General features: G+C 42.0%; 1 protein-coding gene and 1 pseudogene across 1 annotated transcript; one reads left to right on the top strand and one right to left on the bottom strand.

Annotated features, from left to right (window-relative positions):
* Positions 1-24389, top strand: part of LOC149278059 (uncharacterized) — an 82529-nt pseudogene that overhangs the window by 42077 nt on the left and 16063 nt on the right.
* On the bottom strand, positions 1489-23849 carry LOC149278060 (uncharacterized). Its single transcript, XM_089502421.1, has 4 exons — positions 23840-23849; positions 23203-23294; positions 4930-5050; positions 1489-2739 (listed from the first exon to the last, which is right to left on the bottom strand). The coding sequence occupies exons 1-4, from the start codon at positions 23847-23849 to the stop codon at positions 2006-2008; spliced, it is 957 nt and encodes a 318-aa protein (XP_089358547.1). The 3' UTR covers positions 1489-2005.

The following is a 24389-nucleotide window of genomic DNA, read 5'->3' as shown; positions in this document are numbered from 1 at the left end:
TAAGACCTGGCCCAGTTCATTGCAGATATCTGACATACTTAATATTAGAGCCAAACTGAGAGGTTTGGGGAGTCTCTGTCCCTCCAAAAGTAACTTTCCCCAGAGCATTCTAGGTCTCCCTTCCAAAGACCAGAAGTGGATGGAGAAGGAGGCCTTGGGACGCAGAGGAGAGCTTGGCTTAACCCCCAAGGACTCTCCCTTGAAGGTTTCCATCTCTCTAGGAAACCCTGGAGCCTGGGAGGGAGACTGAGGACCAGGGCATGCTGGGAAAAGCTTCAGGGGGAGCTTATGGGAGCAAATGTGGGTCTTTGCTTTCTCCTCCTGATTACTTTCCTGCTCTCTTTTGGCAAGGAAAGCTCAATGGTGGAAAAGACTGCAAAAGCCATCTTCCCTGTACGTTCCATGCTCACCTCCATGACACCTTAGGAGCAAGCAAGTCTCCACTGAGGGCAGCACAGCCAAAAAACAAAATCCAAAATGGGGAGTGGTCTTTGAGTTCCTGATGGTCCTCTGAGAGGAAAATGCCGGCCCCTGAAAGCAATCCTGGCCAGCTTTTAGGAAAGGGCCTTCAAGGTTTGGTCCAAACAACTCTCAGCCCCTGGCAGACTGTCTCCTGAGTCTTGCTGTCCTGGAAGCTCAAAGGAGATTCTGGGCGGCCCTGGCACCTCCTCTTCTTAGGGACCCTGAGCCCCAGGTTCAGCTAATTCACCCAGGATGAACCCCGTTTCCCACTCTGTCCTGGCACATGCCTTAGGAAACCTCTTCCATGGGAATTTGGGAGCTCCTAATCTTAGTGGAAATGGGAACCTCTGGAATCCTCCTATTCTTCCCATCCAGGAAAGAAGGGATAGTTGTGAATCTCTTCCAAGGAAAAGAGGTGTTGTTGTTGTTGTTGTTGTAATAACAGGGCTCCAGTCAATGGAGGTCTTCTTCAGGCAGTAAAGGGAGGTTTATGCAAATGGGTGAAGGCAACGTGATTTAAGGAATTTAAGGGTCTGCTGGGCTAAGAGTCATAACAGGGCTGTGGTTTGGCTGCTTGGACCCCAGGAGATCATCACAATCTCTGATCCCACGCATTGTGCAGGCTGAAACTCTGCATGCACATTAGCAACCAAAGGCCCCTCCTGAGTATGCGCAGGGATCGCAAGGCCCTTGCTGCTGCTGCTTATTCCACTCTTGGCCTTTGGAAGAAGGGAAGGAGTACGCCCTTCCTTCTTTCTTTCCTTCCTTCCTGGATGGAGCCCAACCAGCGGAGCTGGACTCAGGAGAGAAAGGCTGTGAAGGCTCTGCTTTGTACATATAGCTCTGTTTCTCTGAGTGTGAGTGTCTGTGAGTATGTGTGTCTGTGTGTGTATGTTTGCCTCTGTTCATATGGCTGGGAATGGAGCTGAGGACTGAGGAGAGAAGAAAGTGTCAATTTTGTGCAAATTCACAACTTCTGTCCATCTATGAGTCCAGTGTGTTGAAACAGCAAAGAACTTTATTAAGAACACATAGTGAGAAATTCAGCTTTTAAATCAGAGCTGCCCTCCCCAAGCCAAAGAATACCTTAAATCCCCAAAACCAAAAACTCCAACCTCTTCCAAACCTGGCCCCCACCTCCAATTCCCACAGTCTTCGCCTCATAGGTAAAAAAGCCCCCTTTGCCATGCCCAGAAAATAGCCCTCTTTATGTTAATACCGACTACCAACTTTCTTCATCCAACATCCCACAAATTCCAAAAGCTATCATTCCCTTAACTATTCTATCTAGCTGCAACAAATCCCACCCCTCTATCTAGCTAACCTATTCCACAACCCATAATCCCCAGCCAAATTTATAAACTAAAGCAAAGAAATATACTAATAGCAATTAAAACTAAAACTTAACAAAATATAACTTTAAAAACTTAAACAGACATATGGACACACAAACCTAACACACAAAATCACAAGGGCCTTTTCTTATCACCAGCGGACTGAAAATATATTCTTTGTATTCATTCTTGAGAAAAATAATGTCATTTCACTTCTGGGATTTGAGTGGCTTCTCTCCAATGTGGACTCTCTGATGTCTCACTAGGTTTGATTTTGATGAAAAACATTTACCACAATGCTGGCATTTGTAGGGCTTCGCTCCTGTGTGGATTCTCAGATGTATCACTAGGTTTGATTTTGACAAAAAACATTTCCCACAATGCTGGCATTTGTAGGGCTTCGCTCCTGTGTGGATTCTCAGATGTGTCACTAGGTTTGACCTCTGAGAAAAACATTTCCCACAATGCTGGCATTTGTATAGCTTCACTCCTGTGTGGATTCTCAGATGTCTCACTAGGTTTGATTTTGACGAAAAACATTTCCCACAATGCTGGCATTTGTATGGCTTCGCTCCTGTGTGGATTCTCTGATGCATGAGAAGGACTGATTTGTAGGCATAACTTTTCCCACAATGCTGGCATTTGTATGGTTTCTCTCCAGTGTGGACTCTCTGATGTATCCCTAGGTAAGATTTCGATGAAAAACATTTCCCACAATGCTGGCATTTGTATGGATTCTCTCCAGTGTGGACTCTCTGATGTATCACTAGGTATGACTTCGAAGAAAAACATTTCCCACAATGTTGGCATTTGTATGGCTTTGCTCCTGTGTGGATTCTCTGATGTATGACAAGGGTTGACTTGGAAGAAAAACGTTTCCCACAATGGTGGCATTTATGTGACTTCTTTGCTGTGTGGACTCTCTGATAACTCAAATGTTCTTCTGTAAAGAAGGACAATGACAGATAAGACTGAAAATCAGAGTTAAGAGAGGAGGGTGTTACCCCATGATTTAGCCCACATTAACCCCTCCTTATTTGAAATTAAATTAATGAAGTTGTTGTGATTAACCCAAGCATGACCCTGCTGCTTATGCCCCTAAATGCTTGGAATGATTGTATCCTTACTCATAGGAGCTAGCAAAGAAGAGCCTGTATGGGGACTGCCTTGAGGGAAGCAGTGGAAGCTGATAGTCAAAGGATTGTTGAAAGAATATTCCATGAAACATGTGCAAAAATACTTTGATTGACAGGTGGCATCATATCCTGTGAGAGTGCCACAGAGTGCTGAGTCAGAGCACAAGGCATGATGCAAGCTAACTGCAGAGGATGCTTCATGCTGTGTGGCACCAGGATATGATTCACAACCAATACAGTATACAGCTCACATGCAGATTGGTGTGGATTGGATTCGAGTTGTGTGTACAAGAGATGGTGAAAGTGAAGGAACTCAGAGAGGAGAGCTTGCAAATATTTGTATTATTTTGTAACTCAAGATAGAGAAACTCCAAGGATTTCGATGTAATCAACTGTGTTTGTGATTCATTTTTTGTGTAGAAGGTGGTCAGTGCATTGTCAATATCTATATCTGGATATTTGCTTCTGTACTCTGCTATGTTATTGTTGCGCTGCATCTGGTAGCGTCACCTTCAGATTGTGCTGTATATTGACTTGTGAACACGATAGGAATTCAGAGCCAAGAAGGACTGAGAGCCAGTGTGCTAATCCTTTTTGTCTGATTTATTTGCTCCAAGCACCCATTGCATTCAATTTGGTTTCAGACCATTCTTCCCCCCAGGACACATTCTAAGGCAATTTAAACCCTTTTGGACACTTGGTTTCTGTCCCCAAGCAACAATTAAAGCATAAATATCTGCCATGACTGGCTGTTCTTTGACTTCAGTCCAATTACAGACAGACAGACAGTTGGTTTACATGGCTAAGCACCTCAATTCACTCGCCAAACCCATTTGTCTCAGGAGCTCCTGACTTCTCTTCCCATTTCGAACCCTCAGCAATTGGAATCAAGATCCGCCTAGGTAAAGTATTACCATTATGAAAGTCTTACATCTCTTGACCACTCCCACCTGTTATCTAGTTCTTGTGTGTGTGTGTGTGTATACTTACGTGTGTGTGTGTATGTGTGTATTATGCTTTTCCCCTCAATAGAAAAATAAACAAACCTATTTCAAATGCCTTTGGAGTTCTGTGTGCTTCCAGGCCTGGTCTAGTTAAGCTGAATCCCACAGTCGCTCTTGCCCCAACCAAACTTTATATCTTCTTTCAGCTAAGTACCCAATTCCCCTAAAAGCATAGCACTTGCGGGTGTCCTCCCCAGACTCCAGCATTCTGGGTAACAAAGGGCCTCTGGAATCAGCCATGGAACTAAGCAAGCTCAGGTAGGAAAAGAAACATTAGAGAACATTGCCATTGTTCTTTAAGCCATTGCAGGGCCAACAGAGGGATTTCACCCAAGAAGTCTCTCCAGAGTCTCAAAAGGCTTGAAGAGGGGCCAAAAAAGCCAGGAAACCTGGTCAGGGATGGGCTGAGGAGCATTTGGAGTCAAAAAGCATTTAACCTCCATTGTTCCCTCCCACAAAATCCTATAATTGACAGTTTCGGATAGGATATTTAGAATCTTTATTAAGGGGAGAGCAATGACTCACTAAACTTCAAATTCCAAGATTTCACAGAAAGCTGCTATGGCAAACTATGTGTGAAAGGGATCTAGGAGTCCTGGTAGACCACAACTTGAACCTGGGTCAACAGTTTGATGCAGCAGCTAAATAGGCCAATGTGATTCTAGGCTACATAAATATGGGTATAGTGTTATGGCAGGGGTTGGACTGGATGGCCTTTCCAGTTTCTTTCAACTCTTTGATTCTGTGTTATAGATTAAGGGAAGTAATAGTGCAATTCTGTTCTACTTTGGTCAGATCCTCACTTGGAATACTGTGTCCATTTCTGGTCACCAAAATTCAAAAAGGATGTTGAGAAGCTGGAGTTTATCCAAAGGAGAGCAATAAGAAAGTCTTTGATTCTATAATTCTAAAGTGGAATCATAGTGCCATGATAATGTAGAATGAAAGGGCCCTCAGTCGTCATAGTAAGGGCAATGAATTCAGCTTCCTTACCCACAGAGGCCACATTCTCGTAATTCTCCATCATCACATCCTTGTACATAAGTCTTTGCTTCTTCGTCAGCAGTTTCCATTCCTCCTCAGTGAAATATACCGCCACATCTGCAAAGGTCACCTGCAATAGAAAATAGCCCTCATCCAGAGAATGACGAGTAAAAGGAGAGGGAGAAGCACATGATGCATCCCAAAAATTATTTGATCACCTCAGAATTTAGTCCAGGAAATAAACTTTAAATTCTGTTAACATGAAAAAAGCTACTGCCTTTGAGGTCCACTTTGTTTCGAATTCTTTCAATGTAATATACAATATAATTTAGGCCATGGCTGGGATATTCATGATGGATTAGAATACTGACTATCCCGACACGTATAGTACATTTAGCCTCCAAAGATTATAGTGCATTTAGACATCTGTTGCCAAATTTCAGAGGCGAATGTCATTTTTAAAAAGCAGTTCTGGGGAGCACTCTGGGCTTGAGGGCCACGGAGCCACCCCCAATTTAGATCCAGAGACATTCTCCCATATCCCCCAACATTTCACAGATGGAAAAAACAAGACATATGTGGACAAGCAACAGCAAAAAGTGGTGAAAATGGACAAAGTTGTTTATGAAGAAGATCACACAAGTGGGAAAGGGCACTCCTAGCAAGGGCAAGTCCCTTCCCCCTTCTTTCTTCTCCAACCCCGACTATTGAGTTGATGGGCTGCAAACTCCGTGGCAATAATTATGCAGAAATTGAATTGAGGTGAAGAATCGGGAAAGTGGGAGGAGAAGAGAGAAACCAGGACATTTTAAAAGCCCTTGAAATATTGGGATGACAGAGGATTAACCAGGACTGTCTCTGCCAAACTCGGACAGTACTTTATTTGCTTCCTTTCATAAACTGGCCCAGCAGTGACCCAGATGAAGCTAATAGAATAGTGACTCACCAAAGAGTTGTTGTACCTCAGCAGCCTCCTTCTTTTGGAGCCCAACTCCCTCTGGTTGGCCTCTGTGTTGGCCATCAGGTGGGCAGGGGTCCTGGTGGTCCTGCACTTAGGTCACTTCCAGAAAGAGAGGCCCCAAAGCCGTGTACAAGGAGGCCAAGATGTAGGTCCTGAGAAAAGGGACCAGGTTTAGGATTGGTTTGGCAAGAAATCCTGTAGCACTCAAAGAGACAGAGAACAGCATCCTCCTGGTGACATACGCAGATGACATATGCCTCTGTTGGGCCAATGCAGAGGAGGGCATTTGCTTCCTAGCCCGATTCCACACGGAGCAACACTGGAGCATAGAGGGTTCTGCTGGGTCAGGATTTCTGGTCTAGTGGCCTCCCATTCTCCCATTGGCCAAAGCAGTTGCCCTCCATCCCCCAGGGAGTTCCCCGGTCAAGCAGGGCAGGAAAGGAGCTCTCTAGTTGCCCCCCTTCCATAGGATCCAGCCCTCCTCCCAGGATCGGGGGGGCACCAGAGGATTGAGCTGATGGGAAGGGAACAACCAATTCCCATGGCAGCCTTCTGCATGCAGAGAAGTCACAATTCTGAGAGTGCCTCTGCCCATGTGGAGAGTGCCTATTTTCCACACTGTTGCCTGGCCATCTTGACTTGGGAATGTCCTGTTCTAGCCACAAGTAGGACTAAATCTTAGCCTGTATCCAATCCTATACTTAGTCCTGATCAGAGTAGAATCACTCAGTCTCTTGGATTTACCTATAGATTGACTCATGTCAATTATGGGTTGAGTCGGTCTACGCTAGGTTTAACCAACAGGATTCAGGCCTCCTCAGACTTTAAATTCCGATAAGTTGCAATAGAATGTAGAAAATATATATGCATCATTACGCATTGTATAAAATTCATTGTATGTACTTTAGATTCCATAAAAATTATTTTAAAAAAAGATTTTAAAGGCAGGAATGTTAATTTTTCCAAGCTGCGTCATCATCACTGATGTGAATTTGATTTCTCTTTCATGCAGAGGAAGAGGAGGAGGAGGAGGACCACCTTCTTTATGGAAAGATTAAAGAGCAGATCATCAAACAGAGAGTCTGTGAACATCTAGAAAGCAATGCCATAATCACAAAAAGTCAATATTAGTTTCAGAGAAAGAAGTCATGCCTCACAAATCAATCTTGGTAGATGATCCTGGTAGATGAAGGGAATGCTATGGATGTAGCCTATCTTGATTTCAGTAAGGCCTTGGTAGATGAAGGGAATGCTATGGATATAGTATATCTTGATTTCAGTAAGGCCTTGGTAGATGAAGGGAATGCTATGGATATAGTATATCTTGATTTTAGTAAGGTTCCCCATGTCATTCCTGCAAAGAAGCGATTTTGGGCTGCATCAATAGAAGTATAATGTCTAGATCAAGGGAAGTAATAGTGCCACTCTATTCTGCTCTGGTCAGGTCCCACCTGGAACATTTTGTCCAGTTCTGGGCATCACAATTCAAAAAGGATGTTGAGAAACTGGAGTGTGTCCAAAGGAGGGCCACTAAAGTGGTGCAGGATTTGGAAACTATGCCCTATGAGGAATGACTTAGGGAGCTGGGGATGTTTAGCCTGGAGAAGAGAAAGTTAACAGGAGATATGACAGCTCTGTTTAAATTTCTGAAGGGATGTCATATTGAGGAGGGAGCAAGCTTGTTTTCTGTTGCTCCAGAGAACAGGACCCAGAACAATAGCTGCAAGGTGCAGGAAAAGAGATTCCACCTCAACATTAGGAGAACCTTCCTGACAGTAAGGGCTGTTCGACAGTGGAATACACTTCTTCCTTGAAGTTCAGTGGAGTCTCCTTCCTTTGAGGTCTTTAAGCAGAGGCTGGATGGCCATCTGTTGGGGATGCTTTGATTGAGAGTTCCTGCATGGCAGAATGCGGTTGGACTGGATGGCCCTTGGGGTCTCTTCCAACTATATGATTCTATTATTTATATTCCAGGTGGGGAAACTCTGGCCCCTGGGCTGGAGAAGAACTGTATTTCTTCAATGATCTGATCAATGGCCTCTGCTCATTACGCCCCCTTCCCCATTTAGACACTGGTGAAAATAATCATTTCATTTTTACAAATGAGAAAAATCTCTGAGCTTAACTGCTGTGTTAATAATAATAATAATAATAAATTTATGTATATACCACCTTTCCAAAAAGATCAAAGCAGTTTACAAATTGACAATTACAAGATTTGTGTGTTTGTGTGTGTCAGTTATACCAGGAGCATGAGGTATGTACCTCCTTTCTCTGCTTGCTAAAGCCACACAGAAATTGAGGTATGTACATTTGTTTGCATTGTTTCTGAATGGATCTATTGTCAAAATCACAATTTCTTCACTTCTCTCCGTGTATATTTTTCAAAAAGATGCACACTGCTGAATATGTTGCAATTATACAACAAAAATCTATAAATGTATAGGTTTGTGAGTGACGGTTGCACCCTGGATTACGCTCATTTTTGGGAAGTGAAGACCTATGTAAATTCATTTTATAAACCTAGAGAAAAAAATACCTCACAAAGCTCTAGTAAACAACACGTTCACACACAGTCCCCACACAAAGGACTCACTGGTGCATTGTGTGTCTTGGGTCTGGAAATCTTACTTCCACATTCTGGGAAGACAGTGCTGCCAGAGAGTGAATTTGTGGCTTTATGCCTGCAAAGCAAGGGCTCACTCTCTCAGATGCAACATTTCAATACAATCCTGGACTGAAACATTTAAACAAAAGGCCTCTTTCAGCTCCAGGAATAAAGGCCTACCTTCAGTACAAAGACCCTGATTCCTGCAGCCCCAGAAAGGCCCTCTTCTGCAGTTCTTTATGGCCGGAGCTTCCCTGGGTCAGAGGCCGTCTCTTCAGCCGTAGGGAAGGGCTGCTCTGAGTGCGAAGGAGGAGGAGGTCCACAGGGCTGAGGGAGGGAAGGCAATGGGGAAAGGTCAGTGCCAATGGCCATGGAGGGCAGAAGGTGGCAATGCCTAGAAAACTCCTCTGAGTCCCAGCCATAGTAACTCCTGGTAGTAAATAGTCCAGGGGGCTGCGGGGGGTCTCCTTTCCCAAAGTGGGGTGGAAAGAACAGGTTCCCATGGGACTGTAGGCCCCATGACCTTTGAGCAAATCTATGGGAGATGCTGCCTCAAAGAGCATCGGAGGAGTCTCTGTCTGGATGGCCATCTCTTCGGAGGACTTGGAGGGCAGAATGGGTCTGACTGTTTGGCCCTTGGGTCTCCCTTCCAGTCCTAGGAGCCTATGAAGCCTACCTTACAAGGTTGTTGTGGGAGTTAATCACAAGGCAATTACTACACAAGAATGGCCACCTTTTAGCAGCTTACAATAAAAAGATCCATACAATACAATAAAAACATGTTTCATGATCTCCCAAACCCTTCCTAACCCTCCCATCCAAAATAAAATACCATTAAATTACTGGACAGTTATTGAAACAGTTATTAAAAACAGGGATAGTAGTCATAGCCCAATGTTTGTGAATAATAATAAGAATAAGGCTTGTATTAAAACTATCCTCCCCATTTCTGATCCCTTTTAAAAACCATGATCCCCAGAAGGAGCAGAGCTGTGTAATAAGAAAACCATCTCAGAAAAGAGACACAAAAGACACACAAAGAGACACACTTCCTTCCTTTTGGCCCAAGGAGCCTGGCCTCCTTCTGACTCTGGAGCCTCAGGAGAGAAAGAGAAGCCTCTGTTCAACTGAGGCCTCAGAGAAGGTTCCGGAACATTATTCCCCTCAGTCACAAGCAGAACAAAATGGCCGCCAGAACACAAAATGGCTGCCTCTGCCTCAGCACTTGGCAGTTTGAGGCCTTCAGGGGAGAGAGAGAGAGAGAGAGAGAATGAGGGGAAGAGTGGAAGGAGGTCCTGGAGGGAGAGGCCTTGGAGATACAGAGCCTTCCTGAGACATTCGGTGTTCGCTTCCTAAGAAATCCAATCTGAGACCTCTTTAACTGCCCTGGCTCAGTGCTAGGGAATTCTGGGAGATGTAGTTTTCTGAGACATTGAGCCTTCTCTGTCAGAGAGCTCTGGTGCCACAATAAACTCCAGTTCCCAGGATTCCCTAGCACTGGGCCAGGGCAGTTAAAGTGCTCTCAAACTGGACTATTGCTGCCGTGTGTTTTGGACCTTTCTTGGCCGCAAACTGTCCATAGCCTGCAATTCATCTCCTAATTCTGTTGGCAGTCCCTCCCTCCCAACACTTTCTCATTTCCCCCCAAAACCAGCACAAAGTAGTAGTAGACACTCTAAGGAGGTATTTATTATAAGTAACAAAATATTACTAAAATCATACAAGATATTAAGAGTCTTGCAGGTACAATATTTGTAAGTATATAATATTCAATTCATACAATCTAATAAATAAACCTAAGCGTCCAATTCTGAGACTAACTTCCAAGATCCGCTCTTTAACTCTCTCTCTCGATCTCCAACCGACACAATTCCCCCAACTGTCTCTTGGTCTCTCAGGCCTTATATCTCCTTCTCACGGAAGCTTCCAGAAGGACCTTTATCTTGCTCTCTGATTGGTCAAGAGAGCCTTCTGTAGCAGTGATGTCACTCTGCATTTGCATAAACCTCCCTTTTCTGCCTGAAGAAGACCTCCATTGACTGGAGCCCAGTCATTACACTTTCCGAAGGCAAGGCTTGCACCTATTTCCCAATGTTGTTCTTGGGGTCTGCCTCCCAGTTGTTTCCAGGTCTTATGGTGACCTTTTGGGAGTCTCTGAAGGGGTTTTCTTGGCAGGTTTCTTCAGAGTGGGTTTCCCATGGCCATCCTCTGAGGCTGAGAGAGTGTGACTTGGCCAAGGCTTCAGTTCTTTTGGAAGCCTTTTTGCTTTATCTTCTAGAAGGCAGCTGAATTGTTGCTTCTTGCATTGAAGAATGAGAGGAACCTTCTGGCATCCAAAAGGCTAACATTCTCTGGAGTTATGTCTGATAATATGAATATATAGGATTGAAATACTTGGTCATTTATTAAAAGTTTTATAGTGCACCCCATATCATAGAATCTCATAGATATGTCCCTTAATCGTTAACCAAATTAAACAGTATATAAAACAAAAACATGAAACAAGCTAGACAAGGAAACTGTTACATGAATTTGTAATTGGTTGACTGGCAAAACCCAAAGAGTGCTCAACAATGGCTTCTTTTCATCCTGGAAAGAAGTGACCAGTGAGGTGTCCAGTGGGGCTCTGTCCAGGGCCCAGGGCTATTCAACATCTTTATCAATGACTTGGATGCCAGAATTTGGGGCATACTTATCAAATTTGCAGATGAAACCAAATTAGGAGGAGTAGCTAAAACCCCAGAGGACAGGATCAAAATTCAAAATGACCTGAATAGACTAGAAAACTGGGCCAAAGCTAACAAAATGAAATTTTACACAGAGAAATGTAAGTTACTGCATTAAGGGCAGAAAAATGAAATGCACAGATACAGGATGGGGGGCACCTGGCTGAATGAAACTATGTGTGAAAGGGATCTAGGAGTCTAAGTAGACCACAAGTTGAACATGAGTCAACAGTGTGATGCAGCAGCTAACAAGGCAAATGCAATTTTAGCCTGCATCAATAGAAGTATAGTGTCTAGATGAAGGGAAGTAATAGTCCCATTCTATTCTACTCTGGTCAGGCCCTACCTGGAATATTGTGTCCCATTCTGGGCCCCACAATTCAAAAATGATGTTGAGAAACTGGAGTGCATCCAAAGGAGGGTGACTAAAATAGTGAAGGGTCTGGAAACCATATCCTATGAGGAACGACTTAAGAACTGTGGATGTTTAGCCTGGAGAAGTGAAGGTTAAGAGGTGATATGACAGCCCTGTTTAAATATTTGAAGGGATGCCATATTGTGCAGGGAGCAAACTTGTTTTCTGCTGCTCCAGAGAACAAGAACCGGAGGAATGGATGCAAGCTCCAGGAAAAGAGATTCCACCTCAGAATTAGGAGGGACATTGGGACACACTCCTTCCTCAGAGTGTATTGGAGTCTCCTTCCATGGAGGTTTTTAAATAGGGGCTGGATGGCCATCTCTCACTATGCTTTGATTGAGAGTTCCTCCATGGCAGGGGGGACTGGATGGCCCCAGTGGTCTCTTCCAACTCTATGATTCTCTAATTCTCTGATTCTGAGATTACAATGGGACAGTCGCAATGCTTAAGGTAAGGAGCAGCAACCTGAAGTCACAATAGTGCCATCTGAATACTTCAGGCAAGGTGCATCAGCCTGAAATCAAAATGGACAGACTCAATGCATGAGGGTCGGAGCATCAGCCTTAGGTCACAATGGGCCATTCTCAATCCTTCAGAGAAGGTGCTTCAGGCTGAAGTCACAATGGGCCAGTCTCAATCCTTCAGGTAAAGAGCACCCGCCTCAACTCATAATAGTCCTATCTAAATCTTTAAGGCAAGGAGCTTGAGTCTGAGATCACAATGGGCCAGTCTCAGTCTTCAGGAAAGGAGCATCAGCCTGAGGTCACAATAGTCCCATCTTAATCCTTCAGGTTTGGTGCATCAGACTGAAATCACAATGGGCCAATCTAAATCTCTCAGGCAATGAGCATCAGGCTGAGGCAATGGGCCGGTCTCATTCCTTCAGGTATGGAGCACCAGTCTGAAGTGACAATAGTCCCATCTAAATCCTTCAGGAAATGAGGATAAGCCTGAGATCATAATAGGCCAGTCTCGGTTATTCAGGTAAGATGCATGAGCCTGAAGTCACAATGGGCCAGTCTCAGTCCTTCAGGCAAGGAGCATCAGCCTGAGATCACAATGAGACACTATCAATGCTTCAGGTAAGGGGCATCAGACTGAGGTCACAATGGGACACTATCAATGCTTCAGGTAAGGAGCATCAGACTGAGGTCACAATGGGCACTTTCAATGCTTCAGGTAAGGAGCATCAGACTGAGGACACAATGGGACACTATCAATGCTTCAGGTAAGGAGCATCAGACTGAGGTCACAATGGGACACTTTTATTGCTTCAGGTAAGGATCATCAGACTGAGGTCACAATGGGACACTATCAATGCTTCAGGTAAGGATCATCAGACTGAGGTCACAATGGGACACTTTCAATGCTTCAGGTAAGGAGCATCAGACTGAGGTCACAATGGGACACTTTCAATGCTTCAGGTAAGGAGCATCAGACTGAGGTCACAATGGGACACTATCAATGCTTCAGGTAAGGAGCATCAGACTGAGGTCACAATGGGACACTATCAATGCTTCAGGTTAGGATCATCAGACTGAGGTCACAATGGGCACTTTCAATGCTTCAGGTAAGGAGCATCAGACTGAGGTCACAATGGGACACGATCAATGCTTCAGGTAAGGAGCATCAGACTGAGGTCACAATGGGACACTTTCAATGCTTCAGGTAAGGAGCATCAGACTGAGGTCACAATGGGACACTTTCATTGCTTCAGGTAAGGATCATCAGACTGAGGTCACAATGGGACACTATCAATGCTTCAGGTAAGGATCATCAGACTGAGGTCACAATGGGACACTTTCAATGCTTCAGATAAGGAGCATCAGACTGAGGTCACAATGGGACACTATCAATGCTTCAGGTAAGGAGCATCAGACTGAGGTCACAATGAGACACTATCAATGCTTCAGGTAAGGAGCATCAGACTGAGGTCACAATGGGACACTATCAATGCTTCAGGTTAGGATCATCAGACTGAGGTCACAATGGGCACTTTCAATGCTTCAGGTAAGGAGCATCAGACTGAGGTCACAATGGGACACTATCAATGCTTCAGGTAAGGAGCATCAGACTGAGGTCACAATGGGACACTTTTATTGCTTCAGGTAAGGATCATCAGACTGAGGTCACAATGGGACACTATCAATGCTTCAGGTAAGGATCATCAGACTGAGGTCACAATGGGACACTTTCAATGCTTCAGGTAAGGAGCATCAGACTGAGGTCACAATGGGACACTATCAATGCTTCAGGTAAGGAGCATCAGACTGAGGTCACAAAGGGACACTTTTATTGCTTCAGGTAAGGATCATCAGACTGAGGTCACAATGGGACACTATCAATGCTTCAGGTAAGGATCATCAGACTGAGGTCACAATGGGACACTTTCAATGCTTCAGGTAAGGAGCATCAGACTGAGGTCACAATGGGACACTTTCAATGCTTCAGGTAAGGAGCATCAGACTGAGGTCACAATGGGACACTATCAATGCTTCAGGTAAGGAGCATCAGACTGAGGTCACAATGGGACACTATCAATGCTTCAGGTAAGGAGCATCAGACTGAGGTCACAATGGGACACTTTCAATGCTTCAGGTAAGGAGCATCAGACTGAGGTCACAATGGGACACTTTCAATGCTTCAGGTAAGGAGCATCAGACTGAGGTCACAATGGGACAGTATCCATGCTTCAGATAAGGAGCATCAGACTGAGGTCACAATGGGCCAGTCTCAAAATGGCCGCTGGATCACAAAATGGCCGCCTCAACCTTAGTGCTTCACAGTTGGCAGTTTGAGGCCTTGAGGAAACCCAGAAGGAGCCCTGGTGGCGCAGTGGTTAAATGCCTGTACTGCAACCATTCACTCAAAACCACAAGGTTGCGAGTTCAAGACCAGCAAAAGGGCCCAAGCTCGACTCAGGCTTGCATCCTTCCGAGGTCGCTAAAATGAGTACCCAGACTGTTGGGGGCAAATTAGCTTACTTGCTAATTAGCTTACTTGCTGTTCACCGCTATGATCTTTGGAATAGCGGTATATAAATAAAACAAATTATTAATTAATTATTATAATGGAGGATGTAAGGTCCCTAAAGTCAGAAGTGACCCCAAACAGGATTCCCCAACCTTAACAATACCTAAAGGTTTTCCTGATGCTCTAATATAGAGACTCCCTGAGATAGTCAGTATTCGCAAGCAAAGGAGGGCCAAGAGCCCTGGAGAGCCTTGCTTTGGGTGGCTTTGGATCTCTGGTGCCGCATCAAACTACAGATCCCAGGATTCCACAGGATGGAGCCAGGACTGTGTTGTTTCGAATGGGAATATTTCTGCAGTGCAGATACAGCCTGAGCTGGATGTAAAAGGGTCGAAGCACCCAAGTCTGGTTTTTACCGTCTTAATTATGGTTTTACTTTCAAAAACTAAGCACTTTCTTTTTCTGTCTAATCCTTATTTTTGACTTCCGGGTTGGAATGGCGGCCCGTCGGACGCAAACTCGGGGAGCTCCTGAGTAACCGTCCTCTCTTGCTGGCGCTTTCCCACTTGCAATCGACATCGCAAAGCAGGGAAAAACCCCTGGCACGGCACTGCCAGGGTGAAGAGGCTTCGTCATCCTTTCATGCTTTGCCTTGCAAGGGCACCCGCGGTCTCTCTCGGGACCCGAACAGGTAGAAGCGAGGGAGGCAAGAAGAGTCGGCGCCAGGTAGAGAGCCTTCTTGGCACAAGAGCTGCCACCAATTTTTTTTTTTAATTTTTTCTTGAAAAAGAACTGAGAAAATAACAGAAGCTATTTGTGTTTGGATTTAAGAGAAGATATCTATAACTAAGTTCCTTTGAAATAAACACCAAGAGAAAGCTAAACCCAGCTGCAATTGGCGGGTGAACTGCATTTAAAGCTTGTTTTTGTTCACCAATGTTCTTCTCAGAACCGGAGCTATAAAGTGCTGTTAAGAAGCTGTAAAGCTGAGAAGAACAAACAGACACTATCAATCTAATTTTTGTGTAAATATAACTTTTATTTGTCTTAAAATCCAAGAGAGGCAGCCAAGGACGGTTTGCGGATTGTGAGAACAGGCTCAGCTGCTTGCAATTGGAAGCAGCTATTATACCAAGGAGGAGTAACAGCTGCTCAGAATTTTGGAGGACAGTAGAGGCTTGGAGCCCTCAGAACTTCGGAGGACAGCAGAGGCTTGGAGTCCTCAGAACTTTGGAGGACAGTAGAGGCTTGGAGTACTTAGAACGTTGGAGGACAGTAGAGGCTTGGAGCTCTCAGAACTTTGGAGGACAGTAGAGGCGTGGAGTCCTCAGAACTTTGGAGGACAGTAGAGGCTTGGAGTCCTCAGAACTTCGGAGGACAGTAGAGACTTGGAGTCCTTAGAACTTTGGAGGACAGTAGAGGCTCGGAGTCCTTAGAACTTTGGAGGACAGTAGAGGCTTGGAGCCCTCAGAACTTTGGAAGACAGTAGAGGCGTGGAGTCCTTAGAACTTTGGAGGACAGTAGAGGCGTGGAGTTTCAGAACTTCGGAAGACAGTAGAGGAGTGGAGCCCTCAGAACTTTGGAGGACTGTAGAGGCTTGGAGCCCTTAGAACTTTGGAGGACAGTAGAAGCGTGGAGTCCTCAGAACTTTGGAGGACAGTAGAGGCTTGGAGCCCTCAGAACTTTGGAAGACAGTAGAGGCTTGGAGTCCTTAGAACTTTGGAGGACAGTAGAGGCTTGGAGCCCTCAGAACTTTGGAGGACAGTAGAAGCGTGGAGTCCTCAGAACTTTGGAGGACAGTAGAGGCTTGGAGCCCTTAGAACTTTGGAGGACAGTAGAAGCGTGGAGTCCTCAGAACTTTGGAGGACAGTAGAGGCTTGGAGCCCTCAGAACTTTGGAGGACAGTAGAAGCGTGGAGTCCTCAGAACTTTGGAGGACTGTAGAGGCTTGGAGCCCTTAGAACTTTGGAGGACAGTAGAAGCGTGGAGTCCTCAGAACTTTGGAGGACAGTAGAGGCTTGGAGCCCTCAGAACTTTGGAAGACAGTAGAGGCTTGGAGTCCTTAGAACTTTGGAGGACAGTAGAGGCTTGGAGCCCTCAGAACTTTGGAGGACAGTAGAAGCGTGGAGTCCTCAGAACTTTGGAGGACTGTAGAGGCTTGGAGCCCTTAGAACTTTGGAGGACAGTAGAAGCGTGGAGTCCTCAGAACTTTGGAGGACAGTAGAGGCTTGGAGCCCTCAGAACTTTGGAAGACAGTAGAGGCTTGGAGTCCTTAGAACTTTGGAGGACAGTAGAGGCTTGGAGCCCTCAGAACTTTGGAGGACAGTAGAGGCGTGGAGTCCTCAGAACTTTGGAGGACAGTAGAGGCTTGGAGCCCTCAGAACTTTGGAGGACAGTAGAGGCGTGGAGTCCTCAGAAATTTGGAGGACAGTAGAGGCTTGGAGCCCTCAGAACTTTGGAAGACAGTAGAGGCTTGGAGTCCTTAGAACTTTGGAGGACAGTAGAGGCTTGGAGCCCTCGGAACTTCGGAGGATAGAAGAGACCAAGGTTAAAAGCGGGTGTCTTGGCAGGAAAACCAAGGACAGCAAGGAGGACGAAAGGCAAAGCAAGAGGAAAAGTGGGCATAGTAAGAAAGTCTAAGTCAGAGAATTGGTCTTGGGGCTACTCCTCAGGAGACCAACGAGGAGGACGACAAGGCAGCATAAAGGGATAATCTATGAAAGAGACACTCAGAAGAAAGAAAATCTGGAGGAGTGGTATCAGGGTGGAATCAGAGGACAAAATAGGAATATATACATTGTAACAGTGTTAAGGGACAGAAAGGGATTGTTTAAGGGATTGTTTAAGAAAGTTATACAAACAAGAATTAAACATACTATTGACTGCAGGAGCAGCGCTACTGGAAAGAGCAACATTGTAAGACTGCACTTGGTTCCTTAAGCTGTTTTAGCCCAACAAGAAGCAGAGTGGAGGAATTAAGCAGGACAATATAAGGACAATAGGTTAACAGCTGTAGAGAAGACAACTGAGATTAGACAGACCAGTACCAACTTTTGTGCAGAAATTACTATAGGACATTGAGTCAATAATATATAATTTATAATTTAAAAAAACATTAAAAGATAAAACAAATAAATAATTTTTTTTAAAAAAAAATTAAAATTAATTTTTTTTTCAAAAAAAAAAAAAAACAGTGTGAAGGAGGAACTCAGGAATAAAAACAACAAATAATGACAACGAGGAGGGCAAAAGAATTAAGTCAACAGAGGCGTGATTCTTTAGAATCAATACCAAGAACTTCAGAGCAAATTGCAATTCTGGAGGAACTAAAAACTTTATATTATGACATGAAGGAAGATATTAAGGCAATGAAGAGAGATATGGCAGCTATGCGGAAGGAAATAAAGCAAGAAATACGACAGGAGATCAGAGCGGAATTAAAGGAAATTAAGGACTCTTTGGGTAAAGTCACAGAAGACATTAAACAAATGGAGAAGAATATAACCAGAATTGACGACAAAACAGAAAAAATAAACAAGAAAGTTGTGGATATAGAAAAAAGACAGGAAATCGATCTCGACGAGAGAGCCCTACAAGATCTAAAAGAACGTGAAAATTCTATCAAAATTAGAGGTTTAAAAGAAAAAGAAAATGAGGATTTATACGAATATCTAACCCCAATTTTGGCAGATTATGTTGGAGAAGATCTAGATGATTTTGAACGGGAAATTAGTAAAATGTATAGATTGAACTCCAAGATAGCTAAACAGAAAAAACTCCCGAGGGACGTGGTAGTTTACTTTACCAGGAAAAGAGTTAGAGATGAGATAATACAGATAAACTATGAAAGGAATTTAAGGATAGGAGATGAAGATTTGATTATATATAAAGATGTACCACTGAGACTCTTGAAGAAAAGAAACGAATACAAACCGCTTGCCAATCTTTTGAGAAGTAATAACATAGTATATAGATGGGACAGATTAGAAGGATTAATTTTTAAATACAAAGCCGAAATATACAGAATCAATTCGATACTGAAACTGAAGGACTTTCTTAAAAGATATGGTAAAGACTTAGAGAGAAGAGATAAGAAAGAGGAAGAATTAGAGAAACCGAAAGTAGTTAAAACCTCTCAAGAAGCAGCGGAAAGAAAGTGGGAGGCCTCAGAAGAACTGATAACTTTAATAACATAAATAAAATGGCCACAAAAAGGAATATCTCTAATGTTCCTAAAAATGATACCACAACTCTAAAAAGTTCAAAAATTAAACTTATATCATGGAACGTGAGAGGAATGAATTCACCTCAAAAGCGGAAAAAAATCTTCAATTATCTTAAGAAACAGAATGTAGAAATAGCTTGCCTACAAGAGACTCATATAAAACAAAAGGACACTAGATTGCTTAACAACAAAAAATTTGGCAAAGAGTTCACTTCAACTAATTTCAAAAAGAAAAATGGTGTGGTCATTTATGCGAAAGATAAATACAATCCCAAAAAGTTATTTGATGACAAAGACGGTAGAATCTTAGGAATAGAAATAACAATACAAAATGAGAAATGCTTAATAGTGGGTATATACGCACCCCTAGAAAAGAAATACCAATTCTTTAACAAACTAAATGGAATGTTAATCAACCATAAATACGAAAAGACATTGATAATGGGGGATTGGAATGGTGTGGTAAATCCTGACGTTGATAGGAAATCTGTTAAAAAAATAAAAAAGACACAAGGAAAACTACCCAAAGCTTTTGAAAACATGATTGAAGAACAAACACTACACGACATCTGGAGATTTAAATATGGGAACTCAAAAGACTTCACTTACTATTCAGAAAGACACAAGTCCCTATCCAGGATAGATATGCTTTTTGCAACCAAAGCGTGGTGTAAAGATGTTGTAAATATGACAAATGAACCCAGGTCAATCTCAGATCACAGTCCCCAAACAATCTTAATAAAAATAAATCCAATCCAGTATGCATGGAGATTAAATGAAAGCTTACTTCAAAAAGAGGAAATAGTAGAAAAAGCGAAAAAGACCCTGACACTATTCTTTGAAGAAAACATAAGCCCGGAGATAGATATAACGATTGTTTGGGAAGCCTCAAAGGCCTTCATGAGAGGTTTCTTCATTCAACAAAATCACATCGAAAAGAAAAGGAAAAAAGAAAAAATGGAGAAACTATACAATTTACTTAGACAGAAGGAAAAAGAACTGGGTGAAAACCCAGTTGATAAAAAAATTACTAAGGAAATTAAAACGATTAGGAAACAGATTGACTGGGAAGAAAATGAGGAGATCCAAAGAAACTTGAAATATTTGAAACAAAGACATTTTGAGTACTCCAACAAGCCGGGCCGTTGGCTAGCACATAGGCTGAAAAAACAAAGAGAAAGAAACATCATATCTGAAATAAGATCTAAAGATTCATTTATTACCTCAAATCAAGATGAAATCATGAAAGAATTTGTAAACTTTTATAGTCAGCTGTATCAAGGCAAAGAGATATCAAAACAAAAAATAGACGGTTTTTTAAATAAAGCATGCTTGCCAATTTTGGATACACAACAAAAAGAGATGTTAAATGGCCCTATTACAATCGCTGAGGTGGTGGAGGTAATAAAGAAAGCAAAAAATGGAAAAACACCGGGCCCAGACGGCTTTCCTGTGGAATACTACAAAAAATTTGAGGAACAAATCATTGTACCCTTTAAGCAAACAGTAAACGCCATTGGGCAACAGAAGTATCCAGAAACTTGGAGACAAGCCAATATTATCTTTTTGGCAAAAGAAAACAGGGACCCAAAAGAAGTTAAAAACTATAGGCCTATCTCCCTGTTGAACACGGACTACAAACTTTTTGCAATGATTTTGGCGGAGAGATTTAAAAAAGTCCTGAGAGATTGGATCCCAGAGGAACAGGGAGGTTTCCTACCTAATCGCCAACTAAAGGAGAATTTAAGACACATAATTGACACATTAGAATATTATGAACATCACAACGAGAAAAGCCTGGCTCTGATCTTCATGGACCTAGAAAAGGCCTTTGATAATGTTAATTGGGATATGATGCTGTTGTTGATGGATAAGGTGGGAGTGGGATTTGTGTATCGTAGATGGATTCAAGAAATCTATAGTGTACAAAATGCAAGATTGATTATAAATCAAGGTAAATCTGAAGCATTTCAAATCTCGAAGGGAACTAGGCAAGGGTGTCCCCTGTCGCCCCTTCTCTTTATTTTTGTTTTGGAAGCCCTCAATAATAGGATAAGGATGGAAAAAAGCATAAAAGGTCTGAAAATCAAAAAATATGAATACAAAATGCGTCTCTACGCGGACGACATTGTCTACATATTGGAAGATCCCTTAGCTAGTATCAAAAATATTACTTTAATTTTGGAGGAATTCCAAGAAGTGACAGGTCTTAAAGTAAACAAAGAGAAAACAGTAATGATAACAAAAAATATGGGCAGGGATGAAAAATCTAATTTGGAGGAAAAAAGTGGTTTCAAGATAGAAAACAAAGTAAAATACCTAGGCATAACCCTAACCAATAAAAATGTGGATTTATTTCACAACAATTATGAAAAAGTATGGGCGGAGGTGAAAAAAGATCTGGAAAAATGGGGTAATTTTCAATTCTCTCTCTTAGGTAAAATAGCTGTGGTACAAATGAACATTCTCCCTAGGATGCTATTTTTATTTCAGACCATTCCGATCTTACACACCCTTAAACCCCTAGAAAGCTGGCAAAAAGAAATTCAAAAATTTATTTGGAATAACAAAAAAGCCAGAATTAAAGCAAAGATATTGTGCGATGAGAGAAAAAGAGGTGGATTGGGTTTACCAAATCTTAAAATATACTACTTTGCGGCTGTTATGGTGTGGTTAACGGAATGGCTGTTATTGGAGGATGACAAATTATTAACTTTAGAAGGATTTCACATGAGGTTTGGATTTCATGGGTACTTGTTTTATGAAAAACGGAAAGTACACAAGAACAGTACCATTCATGTAGTATGTAAAGCACTGTTATATATTTGGGAAAAATTGAAACCGAATCTGTGTCGACATATCCCTTTAATATGCTCCCCACACGAGGCCTTAATGGGAAAAGAAAGTATACCGAGGTCCAAATGGTTAAGATATGGAGATTTAATTAAAGTCGAAAAGGAATTAGCTGATTTAAAATCCCAAGAGGATCTGAAACAAACAGGAATCGAGTGTCATTGGTACCTATATATGCAAATTAGAGAGAGATGGAAAATGGATAGAAAGACATATGGTATTAATGGGAAGAGGTCAAAATGGGAAGAAATAATAAACAAAGGAAAAAGAAAACTGATAACAAAGTTTTACAAAATGTTGTTAACCTGGGAGACAGAAGATGAGATAATAAGGGAAAGCATGATACGCTGGGCCCAAAATATAGGGAAGAGCCTGGATTATGAGATGTGGGTTAAAATGTGGAAATCTGTGAAATACACTGCTAACCAAGATATAAAAGAAAATATTTATAAGATGTCTTACAGGTGGCATATGTCACCACAAAAAATCGCACATATGTTCAAAAATAGCAGTCCACACTGCTGGAAATGTGAAAGTAAGGTTGGGTCATATTTTCATATGTGGTGGTTATGTAAGAAAACAAAAGAATTTTGGTTAAGAATATACAAAGTAATCACTGCAGATTTAAAAATACCAATTGTTTTTGCACCGGAAACTTTCTTACTAGGCATGATAGACGAAAAATTGGATAGAACATATGGTAAATTAATCTTCTATTTGTTAGCATGTGCTAGAATTGTTTTTGCTAAAGTTTGGAAGTCCAACCTAACACCTTCAACTGAACAATGGCTTATAAAAGTTCTGGAAACCGCCGAAATGGATAGAATGACTTCTTGGATGAAAGAGAAGAATGAAGAACAAATAAAAAGAGAGTGGGATCTTTTTTATGTCTATCTGAGAAAAGAGTGGAAAAATGTTTTCCCATGACAAACTGTAATAGAAATATTAGAGGCTTTAGTTATTTAGTTTGTTTTGATTGAAAGCGGGATTAAGACTGTTATGTGCCACATATTATATGCAATAAGCAGTTAAAGAGTTTACCAGAGGAAAAAAGATGTAATTAGCAAAGCAAGTTCTCTCAAATAAAGTAAGTATAGTATTCATAAATATATATAAATTCTTAATGGGTTGAGAGACAGGTTACGTGAAAGGAAGTAACTTGGAAAACATTAACAGATAGAACAAAGTATAATTTGATAAAAGAATTGTCAAACCAGATAGCCGGAAGCAAGATTTATGTTGCATGTTTTTTTTTACTGTAAGAGTCAAGAGAGACTATGTATTCTGTTTTTATGTCAAGCCAATTTGTATTATGTTATGTTATGTGGTGTTGTGTTGTGTTATGTTGTGTTTTGTTTTGTCTTTATAAAAACTGTAAAAATTAATAAAAAAAAAACAAAAAAATAAATAAATTCCTATTTAATTTTTTTAATTAAGTCTTATCAAATAATAAATTTATAAACAATCAAAAACGTACTTTGAACTGCTCACATTTCTACACTTTCTCTCTAGTGGATACCTCAAAAGGTATAAAAGCAAAGCATTTTGCACACTGCTGGCATTTGTTTGATTTCTCCTCAGTTTTGATTCTCTGATGAGTCTGAAGTTCTTCTATAAAGAAGGGCAAAGACAGAGAAGAGTCATATCAGCATTAAGAGAGGAGGGACGCCTGGGATCTACTATGGAGCTAAGCAAAGGTCATCTAGGAAAATAGATGAGAGATAAAGTAGTTTCTGTGTCCCCTTTCCTTCCTATCATAGATATTAGTCACAGTTGCTAAATGGAACTCCTTAAAATGTTGGAAAACAAGGACTTGAGCTGGTTCACACCAATTACTTGAACCAGTTGAACCAGGTGTCAGAACCAGGATGGGAAATTTGGATTCTTCCATAAATGTTGGTGTATAATTGGATTCTTCCATATTTGTTGTTGGAGAAAAATGGAAGAATCCGAACTGGATGTAATTATATAGTTTATAGAAAATGGTAGTGGTGTTATATATTTGGAAAAAGGGGTTGAGTGAAGTTTGTGGAACTGGATGTTGGGAAGGTTAATTCATTGAGTTTGTGGAGCTGGATAGCGGAAGGATTGATTCCTGGAGTGAACATAATGTGGAGGGAAAGGAATGGGACCCATAGCAAGCACTCAAGCCTCACTCGCCCACATGCCCCCTCCTCGCCCCCCACCCCTGATGAGAAAGCTGAGAAGGGAAAAGGGTTGGTTTGAGTTAATTTAAATATATATATTATTTGGCCAGATTGCTTGACTGGGTTTGTTAGTACTTTGGTTTAATTTAAGGTTGCAAAATGGTGGGAGCAGATGGGAATTATCTCACTGTTGTGGGGAGGTTTGCTGGGAACTTGCTGACCATTCAGTGGTTCTCAAAACAACATATTTGAGGGGAGATTTTGGATGATGAGGTAATTAACGTGTCAGTTATATTTCTAGCAGGAATAAAATACCCAATAGATCTTGATGTGGGGTGGGATGTTAATTGGGGATATAAAATGGTCAAATCTTTATTGTTAGTTAGATCTGACTATAAGGCCATGAACTGTGCCTTTTATGCAGTCTCTTTCCTTCAATAAAGTTTTTAGTTTAGATCCTGTTCTGAAATTTGACTTTGTTGATGAAGACTTTGTTAGACTTGCTTCTGACAATCATTAACAAAGCCAAAATACGAGTAAAAGGAGTGTCAAGTAGTAG

Source organism: Sceloporus occidentalis, unplaced genomic scaffold (genome assembly GCF_023333645.1).
Source record: "Sceloporus occidentalis isolate IW3139 unplaced genomic scaffold, rSceOcc1.0.p SCAF_202, whole genome shotgun sequence".
Lineage (NCBI taxonomy): Eukaryota > Metazoa > Chordata > Lepidosauria > Squamata > Phrynosomatidae > Sceloporus > Sceloporus occidentalis.
Note: the sequence above shows the minus strand (reverse complement) of the source record. Positions and strands in the feature narration are given on the sequence as shown.